The 25,339-nt window shown below is 46.7% G+C and overlaps 2 protein-coding genes across 5 annotated transcripts in view; one reads left to right on the plus strand and one right to left on the minus strand.

The window, feature by feature from the left end:
- The window catches only part of LOC135910420 (arginine/serine-rich coiled-coil protein 2-like), a 45,702-nt gene extending 40,470 nt beyond the window's left edge, over window positions 1-5,232 (plus strand). Inside the window, exons 5-6 of the mRNA XM_070535960.1 lie at window positions 137-256; window positions 1,166-5,232. Coding sequence (XP_070392061.1) covers window positions 1,248-2,654 — 1,407 coding nt within the window. The 5' untranslated portion in view covers window positions 137-256; window positions 1,166-1,247 and the 3' untranslated portion in view covers window positions 2,655-5,232. The remainder of the gene's footprint in view (window positions 1-136; window positions 257-1,165) is intronic.
- The window catches only part of LOC135916881 (adenylate cyclase type 8-like), a 729,759-nt gene that overhangs the window by 291,713 nt on the left and 412,707 nt on the right, over window positions 1-25,339 (minus strand). The gene's annotated exons all lie outside the window — the stretch shown is intronic.

Here is a 25,339-nt window from a genome sequence, read left to right on the forward strand (position 1 = left end):
TTTCCTCCCTCTCTCTTTCAGGGCCTTTCAATTCCTCATTCCTTCCTCCACCTAGACGTAGCATGCAGGTGACTTTGTACACGCGCCAGCAGAATTCTCTCAGTTTAAATAGTTTTCTCTCTCTCTCTCTTTGCAGGGAGCGGGACGTAAGGGAAGAAAGAGAGAGAAGGAAGGCAGGGATGTTAATCAGCGAAGAGTCCGGTTGGCTACCCTACGCTCGGAAAAGGGAAAAGGGAAAGAGATAAGTAGAAGGCAGGTAGGTTAACCAGAATAACGTTCGGTTGGCTACCCTACACCGGGGGAATGGGAAAGGGAAAAGCAAAGATAACATGGAGAGAGAGGAGGGAAGGAAAGAAGGAAATTGCGGGAAGTTCGCTGACGTGTGTGGTCTTACAGAAATTGCATTAATAGTCACAGATGGATTGATGCTCACAGAGAAGGGAGAAATGGAAGGTAGAGAAGGGAGATATAGAGAGAGTATCGAGACGTGCACGGACAGTATACTTGAGCCAAAGCCGCTCGTGCAAACGAGACGTCCTCAGAAAGCACAAAATACCGTAGAAGAACGGGGGCAGAAGAATGCAACGGCAACTTGTGTTTCGCACAGCTTTAGTACAGAACATTAACTCATTTCATTTATCTCATTTATTCAGTTCATTTATTTATTTATATTTCTGAAACTATGAGGCATAGCCCGCGGATGAGGACAAAAAGTCGCGAATACAGTGCACATAGAATCCCCGCCGGAAACGCGTCCCGAAATACAAACTTCATTTGGCTGCAGCCTATGCTCTGATTCATACGTTGCAGCTGTTGGCTGCAGAAGCTACGCAAGTAGTGCGGGCGTGTAAGCGTCGTCGCGCTGCGTGTGTTTCACACTGCAGGTCGTTTTTTTTTATTCTGCGGCGCTTTCCACGGAATAACTAATTCACACATTGCGGCTGCAACTTCTGGAAGTGAGCATGGGCATAGAGTGTTTACTCTGAGATGAAAAATTCTACGAGTTGTGCCTTGTATAGGAACATGTGAAATGTTCACGTACGGCCCGCACCAGTCATTGCAAGCGTTAACAATGGTGCGGAGAAGGAAATAAGTTTATTCCGGAGACAGCGTTACCACGTATTTTTTATAAGTTATGGTACCTGGGTCTCATTTTTTTTTTCAGTGGGTTTTTTCAGAACATTCTAGTGATCAGCACGCCATCGGAGGAGCGCGCCGAAAAATACAGGACTATCACTCGACTGAGGATGGGAGACAAGGAGTTCGAAGCCAACGCGTACGAGTCGGCTCCGGAGGATACATCTAAGGGAGTGATAAGAGGAGTAACGCACGAGGTGTCTCCTAGAGAAATAGTGGAGATGCTTGTAACACCAAAGAATCCGACGGTCCTCATGGCCAAAAGGATGGGAAACACCACGAATGTCATCATCCTTTTCGACGGGCATCACGTCCCAAACTACGTGAGATACGGAAGAGCACTGGTCAAGTGTTCACTATACCGGAAGCAAATAGACATATGCTACCAGTGCGGACGCCTTGGTCACAGAGCCGATGTCTGCCCGAACCCGAACAGCAGGATATGCAGAGGCTGCGGCTTGGAGAACCCGCCACAGGACCACGAGTGCGAAGCGAAGTGCCAGCTCTGCGGCAAAGACCATCCTACGGCGGATCGCCGATGTAATGCCAGATACAAGTTACCGTATTTGGTAAAGAGGCGCCGCTGGGAGCGAGTCAGACGAGAGGAAGAAGAAACGATGTACCACGAAAGGGAAGCTGAAAGACTGTACAGGCCAGGACGGGAAGACTGGAGACAGCGGTCGGAATATCGGACAAAGGACGGATCTGGACTAGAAGATTTCCCCAAGCTCCAGGCAAGGGAAAGGGGCCGCTCGACGTCGAATAGAGCCAGATCGAGATCGCGGTCCAGATCGAGATCCAGACCCAAGACCAGTAATACCGAATCTACCAGAGCACAGGGGGGAGGAAGATCGCAGAGCCCAAAAGGAAAGAGCAACGTCAACGACGCCGCAGGACCTTTACAGGTGAGCTGGGCGGACGCGGCTTCCGGGGCGCGTGCGGAGGCACAGGCTGCTTTTCAAAATAGAGTTAAGACGCTAGAGAAAGAATTGGCGCAAATCAGGCAGAGCAATGTTGCGTTCATGGATGAAATTAAAAAACTCAGGCAAGAGAACGACCGTTCGAGGAGCGGGAAAGTGCCACGCAACGAGGAAAGCTCGCGAGTTATAAGGGAGGAAAAAGAGACAGCAATGGAGGAGGACGTAGCCCTCACCGCCATTAAACGTAAGACCGAGAACGCTCCGATTGAAACCGGAGTAAAGAAACCCAAGCCAGCCACGACGCTCCAAGGAAGACAGGAGGAATTTGAACAGAAAATCGAAACCAGCATCAAACAGAACGAAACAAAATTTGAAACTAAACTAGAACAACTGGAAGTGAGGCTTGAGGCGAAGATAGAGGCAAAGATGGAGGCGCTAGGAAAGGCGATACTACAGCAAGTGCAACAAATGATGGCTGACTTCGAAGCCAAACTAGCAATATGGGGACCGCAAACAAGTAGGGGGGGACCGGTTAAGACGGCCATTAAGCCGTACACTAGGCCGCCCGTACCCGCCGAGGGATTGGAGAACCTGTAACGCCGCCATGGACAGACGAACTAGATACACCATTTGGCAATGGAATTGTAGAGGATACGATCGAAAACGATACATTTTGCAACAACACCTTAAAGACAAAGAAAACCCGGATATTATAATGATGCAGGAAACAAATGGGCTGGCAAAATTGTCGGGTTACAAGTCCTTTGGTAGAGCCGAAGGGGAGACGAAGGCGCTAACGACGTTGGTAAAGCGAAATCACTCGGTCGTTCAACACGACACGGAAGTTAAGTCAATCGATCACATTTTATTAGAACTCATACCCATGCGGAAAACGAAGGACAGCCTCTTTGTATTAAATATTTATAGCAATCCAAAGTGCAGACACCATAAATTTCGATCGCTCTTTAAAAAAACCCTAGCCATAGCGGACAACCGAGCGGTAGTGATCGGAGGCGATTTTAACGCCCAACACGCGGCGTGGGGTTACAAAATCGAAACTCAAAAAGGCAGGAACCTATGGCTAGACGCGCAGCAGGAAGGTCTGACCCTCGTGACCGACCCATCTGTTCCCACGAGAATAGGTACCAGCGTTTGCGCGGATACTACGCCAGATCTAACATTCACCAAGAACATACGGGACGCGCAGTGGACAAATACGCAACACGACTTTGGGAGCGATCACAATATACTAGAAATAACGGTAAGGGCAGGACCGCGCAAGACAAAGGGTAGACCACTTAAGATTGTCGACTGGGACAAATTCAGGAAAATAAGGGAGGAGGCCGACGACACGACACAAGGTATTGAGGAATGGACCGAAAAACTAAAGGGAGATGTGGCGGCAGCTACGAAAATGGTCCCGCCGGAGGCGCATCTAGAGAACGTAGACAGTAAGCTTCTACACATGTGGGAAGCTAAGGCAGGGTTGCAACGGAGATGGAAAAAACAAAAACACAACCGGACGCTTCGTAGAAAGATAGCCAAATTGAACAGGGACATAGAAAAGTACGCCCAGCAGCTATGCAAACAACAGTGGGAGGAAAAATGCAACAACATGGACAGTCAGATAGGAATGGCAAAAACGTGGAACATCCTTCGATATTTGTTAGACCCGGACGGGACAAAGTCGGCACATAGGCAAAATATAAATCGGCTAATACAAACGTACCGAGGGACAGAGCAGGACTTCCTCAAGGAAATCGAGAAAAGATACATCTCGCAAGTGCTGCCCGTCGTACACCCTGACTACACAGGGCAGGTAAATGACGAATTAGACAGCAAAATCGGCGAGTCAGAGGTCAGGGCAGCCCTGCAGAAACTCAATACCAAGTCGGCACCCGGACTAGACGGTGTAACGAATAAAACGCTAAGGAACTTGGACGATGAGTCTATAGCTAAGTTAACCAAATATATTAACGAATGCTGGGAGGCAGGGCAGATTCCGCAGCAATGGAAGACGGCACAAATCGTGTTAATACCTAAACCGGGCAAGCGACTGCAAATTGAGAACTTGAGACCCATATCTCTCACTTCTTGCGTGGGGAAACTCATGGAGCACGTGGTCCTAGCTAGGATGACCACCTACCTCGAAGACTGCGACGCGCTCCCGCCCACGATGATAGGATTCAGGAGAAACCTCTCAGCGCAGGACGCTCTGTTACAACTAAAACATCAGATCATAGACGATTCGGGCAGATCGACAAAGGCAATTCTCGGGTTGGACCTAAAAAAGGCCTTCGATAACGTAACACATGCAACGATACTGGATAGAGTAGGCGAACTAGGACTGGGAAAACGCACGTACGATTATGTACGCAATTTTCTAACGGGCAGAAAGGCAAAGATCACGATAGCGGACCTAGTTTCGGAGGATATCGAGATAGGTAGCGCAGGTACGCCACAGGGCTCGGTCTTATCACCGATGCTATTCAATCTGGCGCTTATCGGGCTGCCAGCCAAGCTACAAGAAATCGAGGGTCTAAATCATACCTTATACGCAGACGATATTACCCTATTGGTGAGAAACGGAAGTGACGGGCAGATAGAACAAACGCTTCAAACCGCGGTCGAAACAATCGAAAAATATCTAGAGGGGACAGGGCTAACATGCTCGGCAGAGAAATCGGAGCTGTTACTGTACAGACCGACTCGCAGAGGTCGCAAACCAGGCAACTACAGGGAAGAGCTCACTCATAGAGAGGAGATACAGTTAAAGACGGCCGATGGGAAACCCATACCCAAGGTCGATAGGATCAGGGTATTGGGGCTCCTCATTGAAGCCAAGGGCAACAACGGAGAAACCCTCAGAAGACTGGAGGGAACTGTAGCGCAAATCATGAGGCTAATCAGAAGGATAACAAATAAACATAGCGGGATGAAAGAGGAAAACACGATCAGGTTAATACAGGCCTTCGTAATAAGTAGAATAGTGTACGTAGCGCCGTACTTAAAATGGCAGGTCGCGGAAAAGATCAAACTAGAATGCCTCATTCGGAAAATATACAAACTAGCCATAGGACTACCGATCAGCACCAGCACGGACAAGTTGCTGCAATTAGGCCTACACAACACTATAGACGAGCTCATTGAAGCGCAATGTACGGCACAATATGAACGCCTCTCTAAGACTAGAGCAGGCAGACACATCCTAGAGAGATTAGACATAGGTTACCACACACAGCATGGTGTCAAGGTGGACATCCCGAGAGATACAAAGGAAAGATTGGTAATACCTCCCTTACCAAATAACATGCACCCAGAACACAATGAGGACAGAAGAAAGAACAGAGCGATGCAAATACAGAAGAAATTCGGCAGCGACAAGGACGCAGTGTTCGTAGACGCGGCTCGATACAGTCGCAGACGGGGATTTACGGCAGCCGTAATCGATAGGGATAAACGGTGCAAGACATGCGCGACGATACGCACCACAAGTAACGAGATAGCTGAAGAAGTAGCCATAGCGCTCGCAGCAGCTCAGACTAACGCAACCGTGATAGTCAGCGACTCTCAGACGGCAATAAGAAACTTTGCCAACGGCCGAATCTCCCCGGAGGCACTACGAATTCTTCTTGCAGGAGGGCAAAATTACAAAAGAAAGATATATATCACCTGGACACCCGCTCACACCCTCGCGGAGGACGGCAACAACGAGGCGGCACACGACGCGGCTCGAGGGCTTACGGACCGAGCCGCAGTCGCAAGTGACGCCCCGACACCCTCCGGACGTGACGGTGCGGTAAATGAGTGGGAGTGGGAGGACAGAATGACAACATATAATGACATTACGAAACATTATAGGTTACAGAGGTGCATATTCCCGCGACCTCACGCAAAATTGACAAAAAAGCAGTCTGTCGCATGGCGGCAGTTACAAACTAGGACGTACCCGAATCCTGCGCTCTCGCACATCATATATCCGGATGTATATCCTACGGACAAATGCAGAACATGTGAATCCAGAGCCACTCTGGGGCATATATTATGGGAATGCCGAGGGCTAAATAGCAATAAAGAAAACGCGGTCTCTAGCAGCAGCCTTCGCACGCGCTGGGAAGCCGCGCTGCTCAGCCCCGCCCTCGAAGATCAATTATGGGCCGTCCAGCGGGCCGAGGATGCCGCTAGGACCCAAGAACTCCTGGCCGTCACCTAGGCGGGCCCTTTGGCCCTCCCCACCAACTCGCAGGGCACACAATAAAGTTCTTTCCTCCTCCTCAGTGGGTGAAGCCACGCGACTACTACTGGGAAAGCGGCTGAGTTGATTGCACAGAAATGTATTACAGGGGGCAATAAGCGTATCATTAGGTTGTTATAAAGATTTTAAAAAAAAGAAATCTGCTTTGATACGTTCATCGGTCTACAAGAACCTACTGCACAGTTTCGCTGAGTAAGTGATAAGGGGGCGGCGAAATTACGCTCATTTGTATTGAATGCCCTCCTGTGCAAAAAAAAAAGTTACTGGAAGAACACGGCGCAAAACAGTCGACCATGTGAGGCCCAGCTAAAGCACAAGGAAGGGGCTCGCCTTGACGTCCCGCCTCCCAAGATGGTTAGGTGGGAATTATATATATTTGTGCGCCTATGTGGTCGCTGTGTACACATCATAATTATAACCCAGACGCCCTATATATATCACATATTCACACAAATAGCGAACGTAGTCACAAACACGCGTATATTCATAGAGCTGTTAATTTCGAAACGGCAGTATACAAAAGCGTTGCCACGTCGACGCTCCTCGCAGTTTCTTTTTTTATTTTTCATGTACCAAGGAAGCCTAAAAGAACTACCAGTAGAGAAATCGGCACTCGCGGGGAAATTCAGGTAAATAGGAAAGTTATACCCATGTTGGTGGGTTTGATGATGGTTCTGCTGACAACAGAGCTATGACGAGCGAAGAGATTGAGCTAAGGAACACAGATTGACTTCTACATTCAAAGATGCAGCTGGATCCGTTTAAATGGAGCTATATGTAGATATCAAAACAAATAAAACGCGCTTTTCTCATGTTTTGGTTAATGTGTGGACATGAAAATGCCCAAACGTTAATTTATTTAACAGTGTGCTGCTGTTAATACTGCTGCTATGTATAAAGAAATAAAAGGTAACATTGTTCTGAATAAATTTCACAAAAAAAAATTTCTATCGATATGCGCAGTCCCGCCACAACCATCGCCCAGCAGTCTGCGCGGACATTCCATTCGAAGCGATACTACGGAACGACGAACTTCAGCCACATTCATTGTATGTAGGCCACACTTGCTTTCTGCAGCAAGAACAAATACACATTTGTCCTGGCCTCTATTCGTAACATTTCCTCAAAACAGAAAGGACCAACATAAGGTTAACTATTGCTAGATACGTGACTTTGCAATGGCACCATGGGTAGAGCGATATGAGTGCGGAATGCGAAAGCTCATGTGATATCTATCCGTTTTCTTAAGCAGAAGGTCATGTCATTACACTGAAGAAATCCTGCCTTACTTATGAAGCAGAAGGGTTGACATCCAATCCAGTTGGTACATAGATGAAGGAAAAAACCCGGCACAAAAGACAAAGCACAAGAAGAGATGATCACACCACAACTGCTGGTGTCGTTGTGGCCTATCGGATTATCTCTACTATCAGTCGTTGTGGTGTGACCATCTCTTCTCGTCCTTTGTCTCTTGTGACTGGGTTTTCCCTTCAATTAGCTATGAAGATTGATCTGCAAACCTTGATTAACTTCACAATTTCTGTTCCCTGTCATTTTAAGTGCGCTAGCTCGAGGAAAAATCTCTGTGTTGGCGTGCATACTTTACAGTAACTGTTAGCAGCACGTAAAGGCACAAATTTTGGGAAAAAAAGTTGCCCCTCTTAAACAAGGACAACTGCACGAGAAAGGGCACTTCTTGCGACAAGACCACTATCGATGTCCACGCTTGCTTTCATAACTGCACTGACGACACCTTCAATGACAGCTTTATGATATCGTTTCAGTGGATACGCATCAGCCATAAACAATAACAGGGCGTATTAATATCGTTATACTCGCGGAAAGCTTTCTGTGGTAATAAAGGCAAACTTAGGGAGGCGAAACACACACCTTACAACTCTGCTGAAAATTGGTCCCAGAGCGCCTGACGCAGAGGAACCATAAACATATCATTTACTGCAACACTTTATATTTAAAAAGGCATAAAATATAGCTCTTATAGTGTTAAACTTGACCTAATTTTTTTTTCGTTTTGCTTTTTCCGGGTTTCTAGCAAACACGAAACTTTCTCAACTAGCAGGTTACGCTGATTTAGTGTTTGCTCCGAGAGACCGGAACAAACAGCGTCGTAAAACTGCCGGGCTACTTGGCGGAGTGATACATCGCAAAAGCTCCGCCGCTGTAGGTTTTACTTCTCGGCAGCATAGGTTTGTTAGAAAGCTCGAATTTATTACTTTTTAGGACGCTACCAACCGCAATCTAGACTTTTCGACGCTTCCACAACAGTGCGATGTCAGCGCAGTTCACTTGAACCTCTGCTTGAGTCTACAGCCTACGGCTGTTTTCACACGTCGATTAATTAGTTCATCCATTAGTCGATCAAGTCTGTACACAATCTTGAGAATACGGGTGTACACTTGGAAAGCTTTCCTTCCGGATCCCTCTGCCACTGCCCTTATCTTAACATGCCTTTAAGTCACGTTCACAAGTGGCTAATCGCCCGGCTTGTCGTCTCGTTAATCACGGCGATCGCTATCACTACTAGTTGTCGCCAGAACTCTGGCCAATGAGCGTGCGATATTACGCAAGAACAATTTTTGTGAAGCGTGCCGACAGTATATTGAGAGGTGTATGAAACCCACTGCCAAGATAATGCGTGATATAAATTGATGTATCGGAATTTTTGTGAAAGGAATGCTACAACAGTGCACATACTGATTCATCTCACGTTGTGTTACGTAAGAAAGGCTAGTATGTATTGTATTCGATAGCATCGCACAGATGCAATCTCTGAAGCTAATTACGTTTTTTTGGCAAGGTCATTCGATGTCTTTACTTACATCAAGAAGTTGAAAGTGTTGAAAGTTGAAAGTTGAAACCTAGGGGGATCCTCCGAGGGGGGGGGGGGGGGATCCCACAACTGAACCACAACCGAGTCAGCGCACCACAGAGGCCATCTTCCTCTTTTTAATCGGCGGCCGGGCCGAGAGGCATGTTATTTCAGCACATGGGCCCACAAACACCTCATCCGGGACAACATCTCGAGCTTCTCATTAAAATCACTGGCTCCCTTGGGCCGTGGTGCCGCACTGCGTCAATCTCTGCCCGCTTGCCCACGTCACGCTTGCACCTCGCCGGGTCAAGTGACACGCGTGTGTGAAAACATGTAAATGAATCCCCAATGTCGTCCTCTGGCGTTTTCGTGTCCCAGTCGAGTTATGCTAATCGTATGAAAGAGGATAGTCATGGGCTTCAAGTTTATAATACAAGCATAAACAGCTAAGTCAATAAATAATTAGGATTTATTTTCAGTTTACAGTATTATTCACAGCTTTACGAAGCTAGAGATGAAAAGAGAGAGAAGGGGAGAAATAAAGAAATGCAGGGAGGTTAACCAGATGCACGTCCATTTGACGGCCCCGCACGGGGGAAAAAGGATGAAGGGGAAAAAAACGGGGAGGAGAAGCAAAAGGCGCGAGATAGTTCATTCTCACAGCAGGAGGAGAGCGTTGTCTTGTGCCTTTTCAGGTCCGTTCATCTCAGGAAAATAATCGAAACACGTCTAGCCTTCTGGTTTATTCTGGTTTCAACGGAAAGAGAGTAGGAGAGGTCACCCTAAGTGCACGGCTGTAGCTTGCTAATCAGGGTAAGGGAAGAGAGAGGATGAACGCAAAGGCATAGATGGCAGGTAACCATTCAATGGCATAAATAACCTATAAACCGGATGATCATTCTGAAGTTATACGGAACTATTGAAGCCACCTGTGGCACATAGCATAATTCCAGGGCTTAAGCTGGATTATTCAAGGAGGCGGACATTAATTGACGAGAAACTGAAACACACATTCAACTGATTAGCAAAAATCACTAATTACCTTGCTGATTAATTACTTCACAGCACATATCGTAATTTACGCAATTGGACTCGGTGAGCTTGCAAGGTGATGTACCCACTTAGAATGTTGTTTTCAGGACGTCACCGGCTTCTAGGTATCCATTGCCAAAGTGTGCGACATAATACGCGGGCGTTTTCGTTAGTTTTGCGCTTCAATGCATAAAAATGGCGGCTTGTTAAAGAAGAGTAAGTAAGACAATATTGCATTTTTGCCGCACCTTTCCCGGCGCTTATTTCGAAACCCATGCGATCCTTAGAAGTGGTTCCTTGCAAATTCACCGGCTACGTTTCGTATATTGCAATGTGTGCCGTAAACTAATTATTTAAAGCCTAATTAGTGTTTTCGGTTAATTAGCCCACTATGCATTTCGATTTCTTGTGCGAGTGTTGTCCACCGCTTCGAGTAATCGTGCTCAAGGACTACAATTACGCTATCTGCCACACAGGATTTTTAAACATTCTATAAGGTCCAAAATAAAAAAAAAGAAGAGAAAAAAGAATGACTCCGTATTCTTCGCCCGCACGTTAAGCGGAAACAGCTGGTAAATTGTATGCGGCGTTTTTAAGCAAAGAAGTTCAGTTTTGTGAGAACAATGATGTTATAAAAAAAGAACGCTCAGGAAAACTTATCAAAAAAAAGTAAGTTGTCATATTCACCAATTTTCTTTACGCACGATTGTTTTCTTATTGGCAAGCATTTGGGCGCCCGCCATTTGGGCGCCCGGAGTGATAAGGAGACAATCGCAGACGACAGTTATGGAAAATAAATTTTGGTAATGCGGGTCATACTTTGTTTTTTCAAAAAAGAGAAAATTTGAGACGGTCACCACATATACAGCGACCATTGTAGCTCCTGCAAGCTCACGTTGCGATTGGTGATCATTTCCTTTTGACGTCGAAATTATTTAGTGTTTTCATTACTGCTGTCGAGAAAACAAGGAACGCCCTAAACAGCAAGCGGGCAGTGTGAAGCTAGAGAGTGAAAGCTGTCAGCAAGTAGGGGGAGCGATAAAATTGAAAACATGCTGCACTTTAAAATCAAAATTTCCTCCTGCCGCCGACGTCGTCATCGTGATTGTCGCAGTTGTTATTGTTGTTGTCGTTGTTATTATCATTGTTGTTGGAATTGTTGTTGTTTAAATGATAAGATCCTGGGAAGTTCGGCTATCGAAAGTCCGGCTATTGCAATCATCGTGGTTCAAGAATCGCCAAGAACTGCACGGATCATCATCATCTTCTTCTTCTTCTTCTTCTTCTTCTTCTACTTCTTCATCTTTTCCATCCTCATCATCATCATCATCATCATCATCATCGGCGACACGGTGCAAACAAAGGAATCTATGAAACTTTCGCTAACTCGCCCAAGCACCTAACTTCGAAACGTAACCAGGAAAAAAATTAAAAACAAGCCCGCTAATAAATCACGAAAATAATCAACAACTGCGTGCCCCAGATGATCTGTGTGCCCTGCGAACACGCTTCAAAGCGACGTGCCTAAGTGGACGTCGTTTTATGAGTGTGCCCGGTGCCTTCTATGCGTGCCCCTGTCACCCCCGAAACTGAGAACTTTCACTTCCTTTCTCCACCCGCATGGTGTTTGCACTCAACGACATCACGCACACCTGCACTTCCTTCCGGCTGGCTGACCCTGCAGACACGGTTCTGCGCATCATTACATCGAACAAGCTTCTCTTCTCATTCACTGCACTTCTCGTACCGGCGTAATCTGTTCATGTCATCCACGATGAGCTCGGCACGTAAGAGCAAGACACGACGCTCACCTTTGTCTCTTTTTTCGCGATGTCAAACAGTTTTTCTTTTATTCAGCTATATTTAAGGAAACGTTGGTACCTGCAGGTGGCACCGGCTTCTGCTCTTACATTACATAAAAATCGATGTTGCGCCCGAAAGGCGAAGCCCCGATGGCTATAGCAAGTTAGTAGGTAGCTGTACGAAATAAGGATAGTAGCTTTATCGGCCGTGTAAACTTGTAAAGATTCGCTTAATAATTAAATTAACAGTAATAGAATGTGTAAGCGTGACTGAACGAGGGCGTAGAAAGATACAGGGAGAACCCAGTGCTGTCTTTGTGTGCCTGCTTCTTTATATGTCCTTTTTTCAGTCGCGCTTACACATTCTATCATGGTTTCAAGCTGACTAGCCCGTCAGCGTCTTTTAGCTAAGTTAACCAGCATGGTGTCCCGCGGGCACAGGTAAACATGAACACATCTCGCTCGATGACAGCCGAAACTGTCCGTGAAAACGCTAGAGTTAGGAATCGCGGCACAAGCCGCGAACCAATTGACCGCCGTGCATCTGTCACTTAAACGCGGACGAAACGTCGAAAGCCAAGCGCATACGAAGCTACTGGCACTACGCGCACTCTGCAAGCATCGCAGATCGTTTTGAAGATGAAGCCCACGCGGGCGTGAACTTTGGCCACGTCACAGATCGCTTTCAACACACACGGGCGCCGGCAACGCGTCCTTACGGCGTCCGCCAAAAGGCTGTTTTACACGGCGCAAGTTCAAGTCAGCGACACAGCAATTTCCGTCGCTCAGCGACCACCGCCACGTCGTGGGCTCCCCGCGACTGGATTCCAACAAGTTCGTCGCGCCGTCGCCGAGTCGCAGTGATCGGCGCGATGTGGGAGAGGCCTTGTGTGACGAAACAAAACACCGTCAAAATAGTCGCTTTCCTGGATTACCGCGCGTTGGTAACTCTGTGGAGCAATGTCACGTGCCAGTTTTAGCTATGTTTTCATAAAGCGTACCAAGCAGCGCTTGCGGCTTAGGAGCTTTATAAACATGTTTCTTTTCTTTCGCTTATACAATTCGCTTAAAAGGTGAAGCTGCACGCTATCCAGCTCGGCAGAAGGACGCCGCTTCAACATAAGGCGCGCACCCACTTAATCGCCATCGTCGTCAACCTCTTCATCGCTACAAATTGCGCCAGCTGCTTATACATGCACACTCAATAATAGCTTGTTCTTCTGCAAAAGCAAATGCTCATCCAGGAAAAAAAGTTGTCGCTTCCATAGTAACAACGAAACTAGAGTGCACTAAACGGAACCACCCCACCGACGCCGCACAAGCCGCACGCTTATGCTTGCGGTGTTGTGCAGCGCCTCACTCACCGTTTCTGCAAGCTGTCGTAAAGTCTCAACGCTTTTAAACGTTGAAGAATGGTATACATATTCTATTATCGAATAACAATAGGAAAATTCGAATATTTGACTAGTTTTCATGTTGTTTTTATTTAACGATGCAGGCATGGATACTTCGTGAACAGGAGGCAACTTTCCGCATCGCTGCGACGGAACTCGCGCTATGCCTCAAACGGATGTGAAAGCTGTCAGCGAAAATCGCTCTACGTTGTGGGCAGCAGAATGATTTTTTCGCCCCAATCATCATCATCATCATCATCATCATCATCATCATCAGCCTGGTTACGCCCACTGCAGGGCAAAGGCCTCTCCCATATTTCTCAAACAACCCCGGTCATGTACTAATTGTGGCCACGCCGTCCCTGCAAATTTCTTAATCTCATCCGCCCACCTAATTTTTTGCCGTCCCCTGCTACGCTTCCCTTCCCTTGGGATCCAGTCCGTAACCCTTAATGACCATCGGTTATCTTCCCTCCTCATTACATGTCCTGCCCATGCCCATTTCTTTTTCTTGATTTCAACTAAGATGTCATTAACTCGCGTTTGTTCCGTCACCCAATCTGCTCTTTTCTTATCCCTTAACGTTACACCTATCATTCTTCTTTCCATAGCTCGTTGCGTCGTCCTCAATTTGAGTAGAACCCTTTTCGTAAGCCTCCAGGTTTCTGCCCCGTAGGTGAGTACTGGTAAGACACAGCTATTATACACTTTTCTCTTGAGGGATAATGGCAACCTGCTGTTCATGATCTGAGAATGCCTGCCAAACGCACCCCACCCCATTCTTATTCTTCTGATTATTTCTGTCTCATGATCCGGATCCGCAGTCACTACCTGCCCTAAGTAGATGTATTCCCTTACGACTTCCAGTGCCTCGCTGCCTATTGTAAACTGCTGTTCTCTTCCGAGACTGTTAAACATTACTTTAGTTTTCTGCAGATTAATTTTCCCCAATCGCACCATGTGAAACAGCCTAAAGGCTTCTACTACGGCGTCCGTGATTCGCGTGGCGAACGCCGCAGTAGATGCCGCGGTTGTCTCCACTCTGTACGGAGTGGCCGGCGAGGAGAACACCAGGGCACCCTAGCCAACACCCTCTAGGTCTTGCCCAAGCAGCCGCCCGAGAAGAACGCCCCTCCTCCCTCGCCTGACCCCCTGCCGCAGGTGAGATTGAACCGCGTTCGCTGGATCACCCTCACACGCTTTCACTCATACGCAACCTCACGGCGACGGCAGAAATGCGACTGGAGTGTCCATATGCTATCGCAATAAAAGCGGCGCTCGATGTGATTAAAGTGATAAAAGCTAGAGCTGGAAAAAATATGGCAACGTCCGTTATAAAGCTCACGTGCAAGAGAAATGTTCCCGGAGTTCACAAAATATAAGTGTCCCAGGGTAGGTGCAGATGAGGTCCTTCTTGAGTGGCACATTGCAAGCCGAACACTAGCGAACACGCGCACAAGAGCCACGTAGACGCGAATACACGAGAAAAACACGGAAACCTGGGTTTTTGTGATGCCAGAACAGTAATATATTCCTCATTTCCCCCAGTAACCGTGCTATTACACGTGCAGCGGTGCGCTTCGATTTTTCTTATTGACACTGCCATCGCATAACGACGAGTGGACGTGGAGAGCGTCTCCACTGTAGCGGGCTGGAGGCTGTCGCTACTCCGCGTCCCTGCGATTGGCAAATCTCACAACGCGTCTTTCGCGACTGTCATGTTTTTGCTTGTTTGTTCATGCATTCATTCGGTGTTTGTGTTTCTTTGTTTGTTTGCTACTCAGCTCAGCTACATTGGTGCTCTCATTTCTTCATCGCTGAAAATCGACCCTTTAGTTGCTTCCTTCAACTTCGTGGAAGTTACTTACTCCTAGCTTCGTTAGGAACACAAAGCTTAAGGCAGCTGCTACCAGTTGTCCGCTCCGAACGATCTTGCGATGGAGGACTTTACTCTGAGCGAGACAGTTAGCTGCCGCTCATGCACGCGCACAGTAGCAGCCAACGTCGCCGTCCCCTTTGTCGTTAATCTCACGCCTGACTGCTTACTGCCAGCTGTCGTCATCCATATACGCCGAACAGCAGAGCCACTATTTCCGGGCTCTATGTATATAAGCTGAGCAACGCCGGACTTCCTTTTAGCACAGGCGCATTTGCAGGCGAAGACGCGAGAAGCGAAACGTACGGCCAAAGAGTCGATGGCCATCTCGCTTTCTTTTGTTGGGATTAGCGGCCCAGCAGTGATAATACTAGTAAACTGATATACAGGCCCGAGCGCATCCGATGCGCGCTGGTGTCGGAAGTTGCGAATCCTCTGGAGCCCATCAGTGGAAGGTCGCTGACCTCAGCGTGCTTTCCCGCCAAGCCAAGTTTAGCAGAAGGCAAGCTACTGCGAAAGGAAACCCATAAGCGAAAGACGTCGTGGACTTGCCTGTCTCGTGGTAATTTCCGACCGACCCAAACTGATCAGCTCTTTGTCCCGAAGAAATGGTTTCCGAGAACGATCGAAATAGTCGGCGCATCTTTCTTGGAGATGGTCCGGGTTCCAAATATCTGTCTTCTTTTCGGCTGCAGTGGTTAACCGCACTAATGCACTGTGCTCGTAAGTCAATTTCGTGGTTTCTATGGTGCAGATGATTGATCGGGTTATCCGTATCCTATGAGTTAAAAAAAAAGTTTCACCTTTTCTTTTCAATGGGAAGCACCGACTCGGACGAAATGAAAGACCCTATTCCCCTCGCTTACATCTGTTTCTGATGCGAACCAATCGCAATACTACGTCACATTTTCTTCGCCATTTCACAAACTCGACTGCGCCATAAATTATTTAGAACGCAGGCGATAGGATGCGCGCTTGAACGCTCCGATTCTCGTTTCTGTCATATGTTTCGCACCAAGGCGCGTTCGGTTCTTCGTGTTTTCAACGTTTTGGTGAACAAAATCTCAAGGACATTCAATGCTATAGTAGAAAGTACTTTCCCTTAGCGTTGCAAGAACTCGTCTCAGAGTGGACGGAGTATCCAAGGGGAGCTCGAGCGGGATCCTGTCCAAATACAAGGAATAAATAAATAAATAGGAGAAAGCGTTTTTCTTCGCATCCAAAGCAGAAATTGTGATTAGCTTTGTCGCGCCAAAAACAGTAAGTTCAAGCGTACGGACGGTTGGTAGATGCCTTTCTTTTTAATGCTTTTGCGACGTTTGCGGAAATTACCGAACATTGGTGAATTTTTTTCTTCTATACTTTTTTTGAAGGATCAAGGATGACATTTTCAATCTTGGAGCCCCCCAATCAAAACAGGTTCCCCAATACTGCGAACCGCGTCAATGAGGATGCCGAAGGTGGTCACGATTTATGTATTTTACACCACTCTGAAGGATACTCCACTAATACGGTAAGCATAATCATCGTAAATCTCTTGAAAACATTGTTACATTTTCACCTAGACTGTAAGGTAGTATGTCACAGTTGTCAGATTTTAGAGCTCAGTTAGATACGGTTTATAGAATTGTGCTATCTGTTTTTTAAGACAAGGTATTAGCTGCCTTCACACGGGTTGCGTATCTGGGATCTGGGTATCTTGCAAACACTTCCAGAAAAATAAAACGGCTTTTCGCGCCTCTAGAGCATCGTACTGAAACGCGAAAGGTACCAAAATGTACGTCTGAATTATCGAAGGATCGAGATTTAGTCACAGAGTGAGTAAAACCAATGCTACGCGCGTAATTAGAGCCAATATTATAAAAAACAACGCATTACAATGTATCCCTTTAAAGAGTGCACCGCCGCACATATATACATGGTGAGGCAAAGCCACCATACGGCACACTTTTGGGTGATGGAACCAGTTCTCTTTGACAGAGCAGGACTCGCGTGAGGTAGTGGTGTCTGGAAGGTGGCTTCGGCGGTGCCCCCAAAAAAGCGAAAATTAGTCGAAGGGTAGGTTAAACTAACGTCACGGATGTAATTACCGCAAATGTAGTCGAAAATTAACCACATTCCACCACTGATTTCACATCTCCTGGATCGGCAAACCTGGCTTCTTGGTCAAAAAAAGAAAATATCAACTAAGTGCCGACGCTAAAGAGAACAAGTTCGACGTAATTGCGCGTGAAATGCGATACAGATGAGATAAGGAATGAGTGAATAATGAACATGAACAAATACAGAATCGAGAAATAAAATGAACGTTGAATTATCGGATCATTTCAACCAACGTGTACGTCGACTTTGTCTCATTTATTGTAGAAGCTTGATTGACCGTTTCATTTTTTTTTTTACAAAGTCGCCAAGTCAGTGCCCCATTTAATTTTCCATATTTGTAAGTTTTCGAGCGACTTTCTTAACAAACTTGGGCTCCCATTTTCCAAATCCGCTAGCGAGAGTAAGTATCAGTTCAATTCCCTTATTTGCGCAAATAAACTTTACTTTAACGGGTTCGGCAGTTGACCAAGGAGAGTACTTAAATGCTTTATGGCCCGCGTTCACTAAAACCACCTTACGCAAAAGCTGTTCTCAACAGAAGGCGTGAGCCAATAGTGGTGCTGGGTATATCATTAGCAAATGCTATACGCCTGTCAGCGATAAACAGCCCTTACGGAAGGAGACGCCAATTCGGCCCCAGATGCATTCGAATAAGCAAATCGGAGACGACGCCCGAGCTGAAATTGCCTCTCAAAGCGCCGCTTCCTCGAAGAGGCCCGGCCCGAAGCAACACGTGGGAAACTGCTCCGGGCAAAGCGTTCACTCTTTACGTGCTGCGAGCGGCAAAGCATAACAACGCGGCAAATCAAAGCCACGAGGCAGCGCCCGACAAAGCAAGAAAGATCGCCTCTCTCCTTCCCTCTGCCGACAGGAGCCGCATCAGTCTTGCCGCGCGCCCTTTCGGGGACAGTTGGTCGTGACACGAAGGCGGCTCGCGATCCAGACTCTCTCTCTCTCTCTCTCTTTGTCCTTTCCTTACCCCGCTTCATCCCTTAGAGCCTGGCTGAGGTCGGCACTATTTGTTCTCAGCACGGAGGAGCGGTTATAGGCACCACATCGTTCTATCTTGCGCTTGTCATTGTATTATTATGTTTTTTGCCGAGCTGCGCTCTTTCCTCAGAGGCTCGCACACAGCGTTGCCGGCGTGCCCACGCGCGCAGTTATGACGTCCGCGTTGCCGACAGCCGAAGCAGCCGCCACCACCGCGCACGCGCGAGCATTTTCGCAATAAGGGGCGTCCGCTGATGACAGCCGGCACGGAAGCGCAAACGTCGCGGAAGCGTAAACCTTCGTTACGGAAGTGCGAACGCGCATTACGAAGCCCCGAAATCGGCGTGCATGCGTGCGAGCTCGCTGGCTTCTGGCTGTAGTAGTGTGGCGTGAAGTCGCTGATAAAAGAGGCCATGATGTGACGACGTCGCTGGCGTGCCGTTCCCTCGCGCCCCGAGCAACACGAGATTTCGCTTACAAGGTTTCCCCCTTTAATAATAATATATTAATATTTGGCGTTTTACGTGCCAAAACCACTTTCTGATTATGAGGCACGCCGTAGTGGAGGACTCCGGAAATTTCGACCACCTGGGGTTCTTTAACGTGCACCTAAATCTAAGCACACGGGTGTTTTCGCATTTCGCCCCCATCGAAATGCGGCCGCCGTGGCCGGGATTCGATCCCGCGACCTCGTACTCAGCAGCCCAACACCATAGCCACTGAGCAACCACGGCGGGTTATTTCCCCCTTTAAGGCTCAAACGAAGATTGAATCCTTTCGCGTGCGCGTGAGAAAGCATCGATAAGAGGCCGAGAAAACAATATTCTACGGTGTCATGACCTCCATTCTCTTAACTCTCGCTTTAAGAGAGAGCTGCTCTTCCGATGAAACCAATGAAGCCGTAACCCTATAGTTCGCGTTTCCATGCGCGCCGTAACATTTGTAGACGCTGCGGGCTGGGTTTCGGGGGAGCCGGTTTCGTGGCATAAGAGAAACTGGATCGGGTAGTAAATAACGGGGTCTCAAAGGCTCTGTTCTTTTGCAAGGACATATAAAAAAAGCACGCGCACAGCAGTTTCTCAAACAGGACTTTCAACGACAGAGCCAGCGCAGAAAGTAACGTATTTGAGAGCAAAAGTGGCACAGGCCGTATATGTAGCATTATTTGTTGCTGGGTTAGTTGGTTCATGTTTATCATCACGACATGTTGGAACGCGAGATAAAGTGAAATAAGACGCACCTTCCTGTCCTTGTCTTATTACACTTCGCTTCGCGTCTTAACAACAGCGTAATAAGGCTGCATAGGGTTTCGGGTAACGTGAATTTTCTTGATGTAACAAAGAATGTGAGAAAATCGCGATGTCCTTACGCATTAGAAGATCCGCGATAGAATGTTAAACTAAAAGCATGCAATATCATTTACAGGTTGTTAATTTTTTCCGAACCTTGGCGTATTCTGGCTCCCTTCCTTGATAATCTCGAGTAGACTGAAACGTTTCAGTTCCACTGCGCAGCAAACTCTATTACAGCGAACGCTCGTCAACATTGCGTTGCGTTGTTCCTTTCCCTGTAGCGTCTGCCTTCAGAGCTCCTTTGTTTTATTCCTACGAATCACGTCCCATGGCAGACCTCATGCCTACATAATATGATAAATTTAATGGACTTCGGAGGGACCCCCCTAGCCCTTCACAAAAAGAAAACGATCCCGTGTAGAAATTCTCATTACTGACACATTCTAAAGCACGTAGTATAAAGATAGAAAACTGGGAAAAAATCTTCCAGCATTTCTTCATCTCAGAAAATAACTGGTGCATTTGAAAGCGCACACGTGTACTTAGATTTAGGCGCACGTTAAAGAATCCCAGGTGGTCAAAATTTCCGGAGTCCTCCACTACGGCGTGCCGCATAATCAGAAAGTGGTTTTGGCACGCAAAACCCCATAATTTAATTTTTTTTTGGAAGCGCACATCGTTAAGGCGTTGTTACGAGATTTGCCAACGAGCAGCTTACCAGCTGTGCATTTAAGTAGATGTTCTATAGCAAACATAGTTATAGGTTAGAAATATGTTAGCTCGGAAGAAAGAAACGCAGGAATTTTTTTACTATGCGGTTAGGTATGTGCAAAAGTGACTGGACAAGAAGATTGCTCACTCTAGACCTAGCGGTAGCTGCTTTGGTCACACATGAAACTAAAAAAAAAAGTATAATGGTGCTGCAAGAACGGCCGGGAAGATTGCGCTCCTGCATATTTTTAATGCAATCCGAAACCTTTCTGGCCTTTAGCCTTTAAATAGAAAAACGTTCGAGAGACAACTCACACGCAGCATGACCGTCCTTCTATTTTTTTTTATTTGTCTATCTCATGCCAAAATTGGAACTGTCTCGTGCTGCCTTAAAACACTGTGAACCAAACAACTCTTTTTTCACGATATTCAGGAAATGAGGAAAGTTATCGCCGATGGAGATGCCGTATTTCCCGACACAGTTCATTAGAAACCAAACAAGTGTGGAAAACCAGTGCGAGTACGTTTCCTAGGGCAGGTGCACGCAAGCGTGCGCTGTATTCGCATATAAGCGCGCGACGAATATGAGTATAAATTTCAGCAGCAACAAAATCAGAACATATCGTACCAGAGTGCAGATTCGCGTACGCTTCCTTGAGTAATAAATGTAACTGACACAAGCTGTCGCCTGTGAAAACTCGTTTCCATCTCGGCGCGACGAGCACGGTGAAAATGGAAATCGAAAGAATGAAATTATCCAGGCGGGCGCCTTCATATCAGACTCTCGGCTATCTAAATATAAACGCGTAGCAAAGTGTTGAAGGCAGCTTACATTTATTGCTTCAGAAAATTCAGAAGCAGCATTTCGCAATTCATCGAGGAACTGAAATCTTAGCGAATGAAAGGTAAGAATTTTCTGAGAGATAGAGAGAGAGAGAAAAAAATCCGGCCGGGTTACGAGACACCGGAGAAAACTCAAACTTTCCTTTGGCGCAGGATTGCTGGACGTTCCTTGTGTTTAATTTCAAGTATTGAATAAATAATAGTATGATTTATCAATGGAAACCGATGCCATCGCTCCATATCGAGAAATTCTGCTCACGTTCCGATTCGATACGAGGGCTCAAAGGGAAAGAAATGAAAACAAATAGTTATGGACTTCGTTGCACAAGTAAAATGTCATTCCATGAAAAAAATTCTTCAACAGCCTCTTGTCTGAAGGTTACCCTTGGAAAATGTCCTCTGGAAACCATTGACGAAGTTGAAGATACCGAGAAACTCTGACAACAATTAGTACAATATGAACGTTTGACAATATCATTTGCAAAACAGTGCAAGAGCAATGTTTGGGAGAGAGAAAGAGAGAGAGAAAGGGAGGGGGAAAGGCAGGGAAGTTAACCAGAGGGCAGTTTCCAGTTTGCTAACCTGCCCTGTGGTGGAGAATATAGCGGTCAGGAAGAGGGCAGAGAGAGAGAAAAAATAGAAACCAGGAACAATGTTTAAGAAGGACAAAATATGGTTGTATTCAGACGAAAAGGCTGAAAGCTCGATAATTCAAAAAAGATGCACGAACTGAAACATTTTTACGATAGTACAGAGTGTCTTGATAAAATAGGAACTACCAGCTTGTACTACATCTTCATGACTGGTTCGACAAATTTCCATTGATTGCTTATTATTTTTTTAAATTTAGGTAACACTTCCTTGCGGCTCACAGTATTTGATCCGCATTGTATACAACAGTGTAATGGACTTATTAGATAAGTGGGTCGTACACTGACGCATTTAAAGCAAGAAAATAAGCTACGTTTTGAAACAAGTAAGAAGGAGAAAAGAAACGGGGAAAGCTCGAGAAAGAAACACAAAGTTTCGGCAAAAAGTTATAGGATGGCAGGAAGAATCAAACGAATATCAGCAAAGTTCAAGAAAGAAAGAAAGACAAACACAGCCATCCCGGATTTTTGAATGTTCTGCTCTTTAAGATACGACGTGCGGAGCTCAAATAAAATACGTCTCGTAAACGCAGTTCAGTTAGCTCATCAATCTAGTGGAGCTGCAGCTTCAGAAAGAGCTGGAGCCGTGGCTGAACGCTTACATGGAGCGGGATTATGTGGAAATTTCAGGCAAGAACTTTCAATCGAGCAATATTTTTTTTAAATGTTCCAATAAGGATAATGTCTATCTTCTATGAACGACGGTAAAGCAAAGAAACAAATCTTCTCTGACAAGCGTTGAAACCATGTCGTGTCTAGGGCACGCGGCCTCCTAAGAGCAAACTCTGACGCGCCAGTTGACAGATGCAGGGCAAAAGACGCCCCATGTTTATTCCTGTTTTGCTCATGTACCGGAAACTTCGGATAATGCACAGACGGGTGCGGCATTACCACGGTGGCGCAGAACCGTGTGCTCACAAGTCAGAGTGACACCACGACGGTATTTCTGCTTTTGTCGCTGTTCTTATGATGAATGCCCCTGTCGAGGGCCCCTCTTCGTGACCAATCTGAAAGATGTTTTCGGCGGCACAAAAAAAAAAGCGAAAAAAGAACCCCTCAGCAACAAAGTGGTATTACACGTACTCAAGCGGCGAGTTTGTCGCTAAAGTCTCTCGTATTTAAAGGCTATATACACAACGCAATTAGACACTCTCTATTGAGACAGCGCGCCCAAGCCTGCTCCGATGCTTTTGCTTCATGCTTAATATTCACATGTTTACTGGCGAAAACGTGTTGCCGTGCTGGCTGCACGCAGCTCACCCAACTCCTCACACGCCCATGTCTTTTTCTCTTGGGCGTGTCTTCATTAACGCTGCTATACAGATTCATTACACAGCACTGCGTCAAGTATTCAGAGTTCTCCGCCACCTTCGCAGACACGGTTCTGGAGCACGTCCCTTCATTAGGCTGCTTGTCTTCTTTTTTTCTAAATCTTATTTCAGAATGACACCCCAGGTTACGTCTGTTCTCTATGCCTCGCTCAGGCTTTTGCTTACGGCGGCAACGCAAACTCGTGAAGCGCGAAAGCTTGGAAGGTTAATTACGCCCATCTTTCTGGGACGTCCCAGTCCTAGAAGGGGAACCAAAGAGCCGGCGCCGAGCGTTCTGGCAAGCCTACGAAATAAAGAAAATGCCGAGAGCCGATTCCACGCGTGATTAATTAGAAGGCGCCACGCTGATTGCAGCCCATACCTTCGCCCTTTTTTGAGCCGGTAGCACGTTTGTTCGTTACTAGTGCAGCAGGTGCGCATTCGTTCGACCCGAAAAGGCAACGACAAAAAAATAATAAATGAATAAACATGGGCCGGTAATGCGTCTCGTCGCGTTCCAGCCGCGCCAGAACTGCCCAGCAGGTGCAATCAGCGGAAACCTGCGAGCATTCGCTCGTGATTCCCGCTCGCCAGTAAGTAGTGCGTGGGAGGACACAAAATGTAAGAGAGCCTCCCGCTCGGCTCGCTCATTAAGAGCCACAATAACGCTGGGGCGACAGAGAGAGAGAGAGAAAAATTACTTCCTTATATAATCACTCCCGGTAGCTGCTGATACCTTCTGAATTTATACTTTTGTTCACACTTCTCCGCCTCTCTTTGCATTTGTTGCAAGATCGATTCGTACTCGTGCGAGCGCATGTTCTGCGCGCTGGATACGCATGCGCGTGCGCATGCGTCATGCTTTTCGGTTTGAGTGCTTCTGTTTCTCTCTCTCTCTCTGTATGTGTGCCTTTGGTGTGTTTGTATACATGTGCACGTACGTGTATGTGCGTGTGTGTGCCTCTGTATGTGCATGTCTATGTGTGTACATATGAGTATGCGTTTATTGATGCGTGTGTGCGTCAGCTTTAGTAGTCCTCACGAACAGTAGTCCTCTTCGGTGCAGATGTTTGTTTGCGCTTCGCCTGCAGCCTCAGTTCCTTCCGTACAAAAATTAAAATCTCACTCTGTCACACCCAGTGCCAGTTGTCAAACCATGTGCAAAAAATTGCGTTGTCCCGGTTTATTTTATTTTCACCTTCTTACGACCTATGTGCCCATAAACGCGCCCGGTCCACAACAGCAGCTGTCCAATGAAATGTGCTAGTGGTAGCCTCCTTATCTCTAGGCGTCTTTTTTTTTTCTTCCTGAGTGCCACTGAGATATCTCACGTGACAACTGACCGGCAAAGCTGCGTACGTTATTTGTGTATATTCCCGAGACAGTGGATATTCTCACGCGAGAGAGGCAACAAAAGGTCAAAAAGCAGTGAAAATCAAGAGAACGAGAAAGAGAGAGACAAAGAGAGAGAGAGAGGAAAGTAATAAGGCCGGGAGGTTAACCAGAGGGGAAGATTCGGTTTGCTAAAGGTAAAGGTAAAGGTTTGCTAAAGGTAAAGTAATAACAAAGTAGAGATAAAGAAAGAAAGAAAGGAGCATCGACATACAACCACAGTCGGTCACTGTCGCCGCATTCTGTCACCGCACGGCACAGTAGCACTTGCAGCACTATAAATATCTGTTAAGGCTACAGCCGCTCGCCAAAAAACCTTGCCTTTAAAAACTGCAACAGTGGCCTCGTCGCCCTCCGCTGCGATGGCCCTTGTGATCGCGGCATTCTAAAATAAGTTCCTCTGTTAGAGGTCTTCGAAAATGTGAACAGACGGCCATGCACGTTTAGTAGTGACTAAAACAGCGAAACTAAAGAGCGAAATTTATGAAAGCAAAAAATTTAAAAAATCACTAACGTATTGCTATTTTACACGTCAACGTGAATGCCAGCCAGCTGTGAACACTACTTCGCGTTCGAGCAGTGAATCCGAACGCGAGGGTGCACATACGCGTGTTCGTGTTCTGCTGCATCGTCCAATAAACTCAGTTGTTTTCCGTGTTTTGGGAAAAACCGTATCGTGCCATGACCTTTCGAATGCCCCTTGCACAAAACTTCTCCCGCTTTGCCTGCATTCCTGTACTGTCGTCAACACCTTTTCTCCCCAGCCCCGACGGACGTCCACCTATAGCTATAGAGTCGT

This window comes from Dermacentor albipictus, chromosome 3, assembly GCF_038994185.2.
Source record: "Dermacentor albipictus isolate Rhodes 1998 colony chromosome 3, USDA_Dalb.pri_finalv2, whole genome shotgun sequence".
NCBI classification, from domain to species: Eukaryota; Metazoa; Arthropoda; class Arachnida; order Ixodida; family Ixodidae; genus Dermacentor; species Dermacentor albipictus.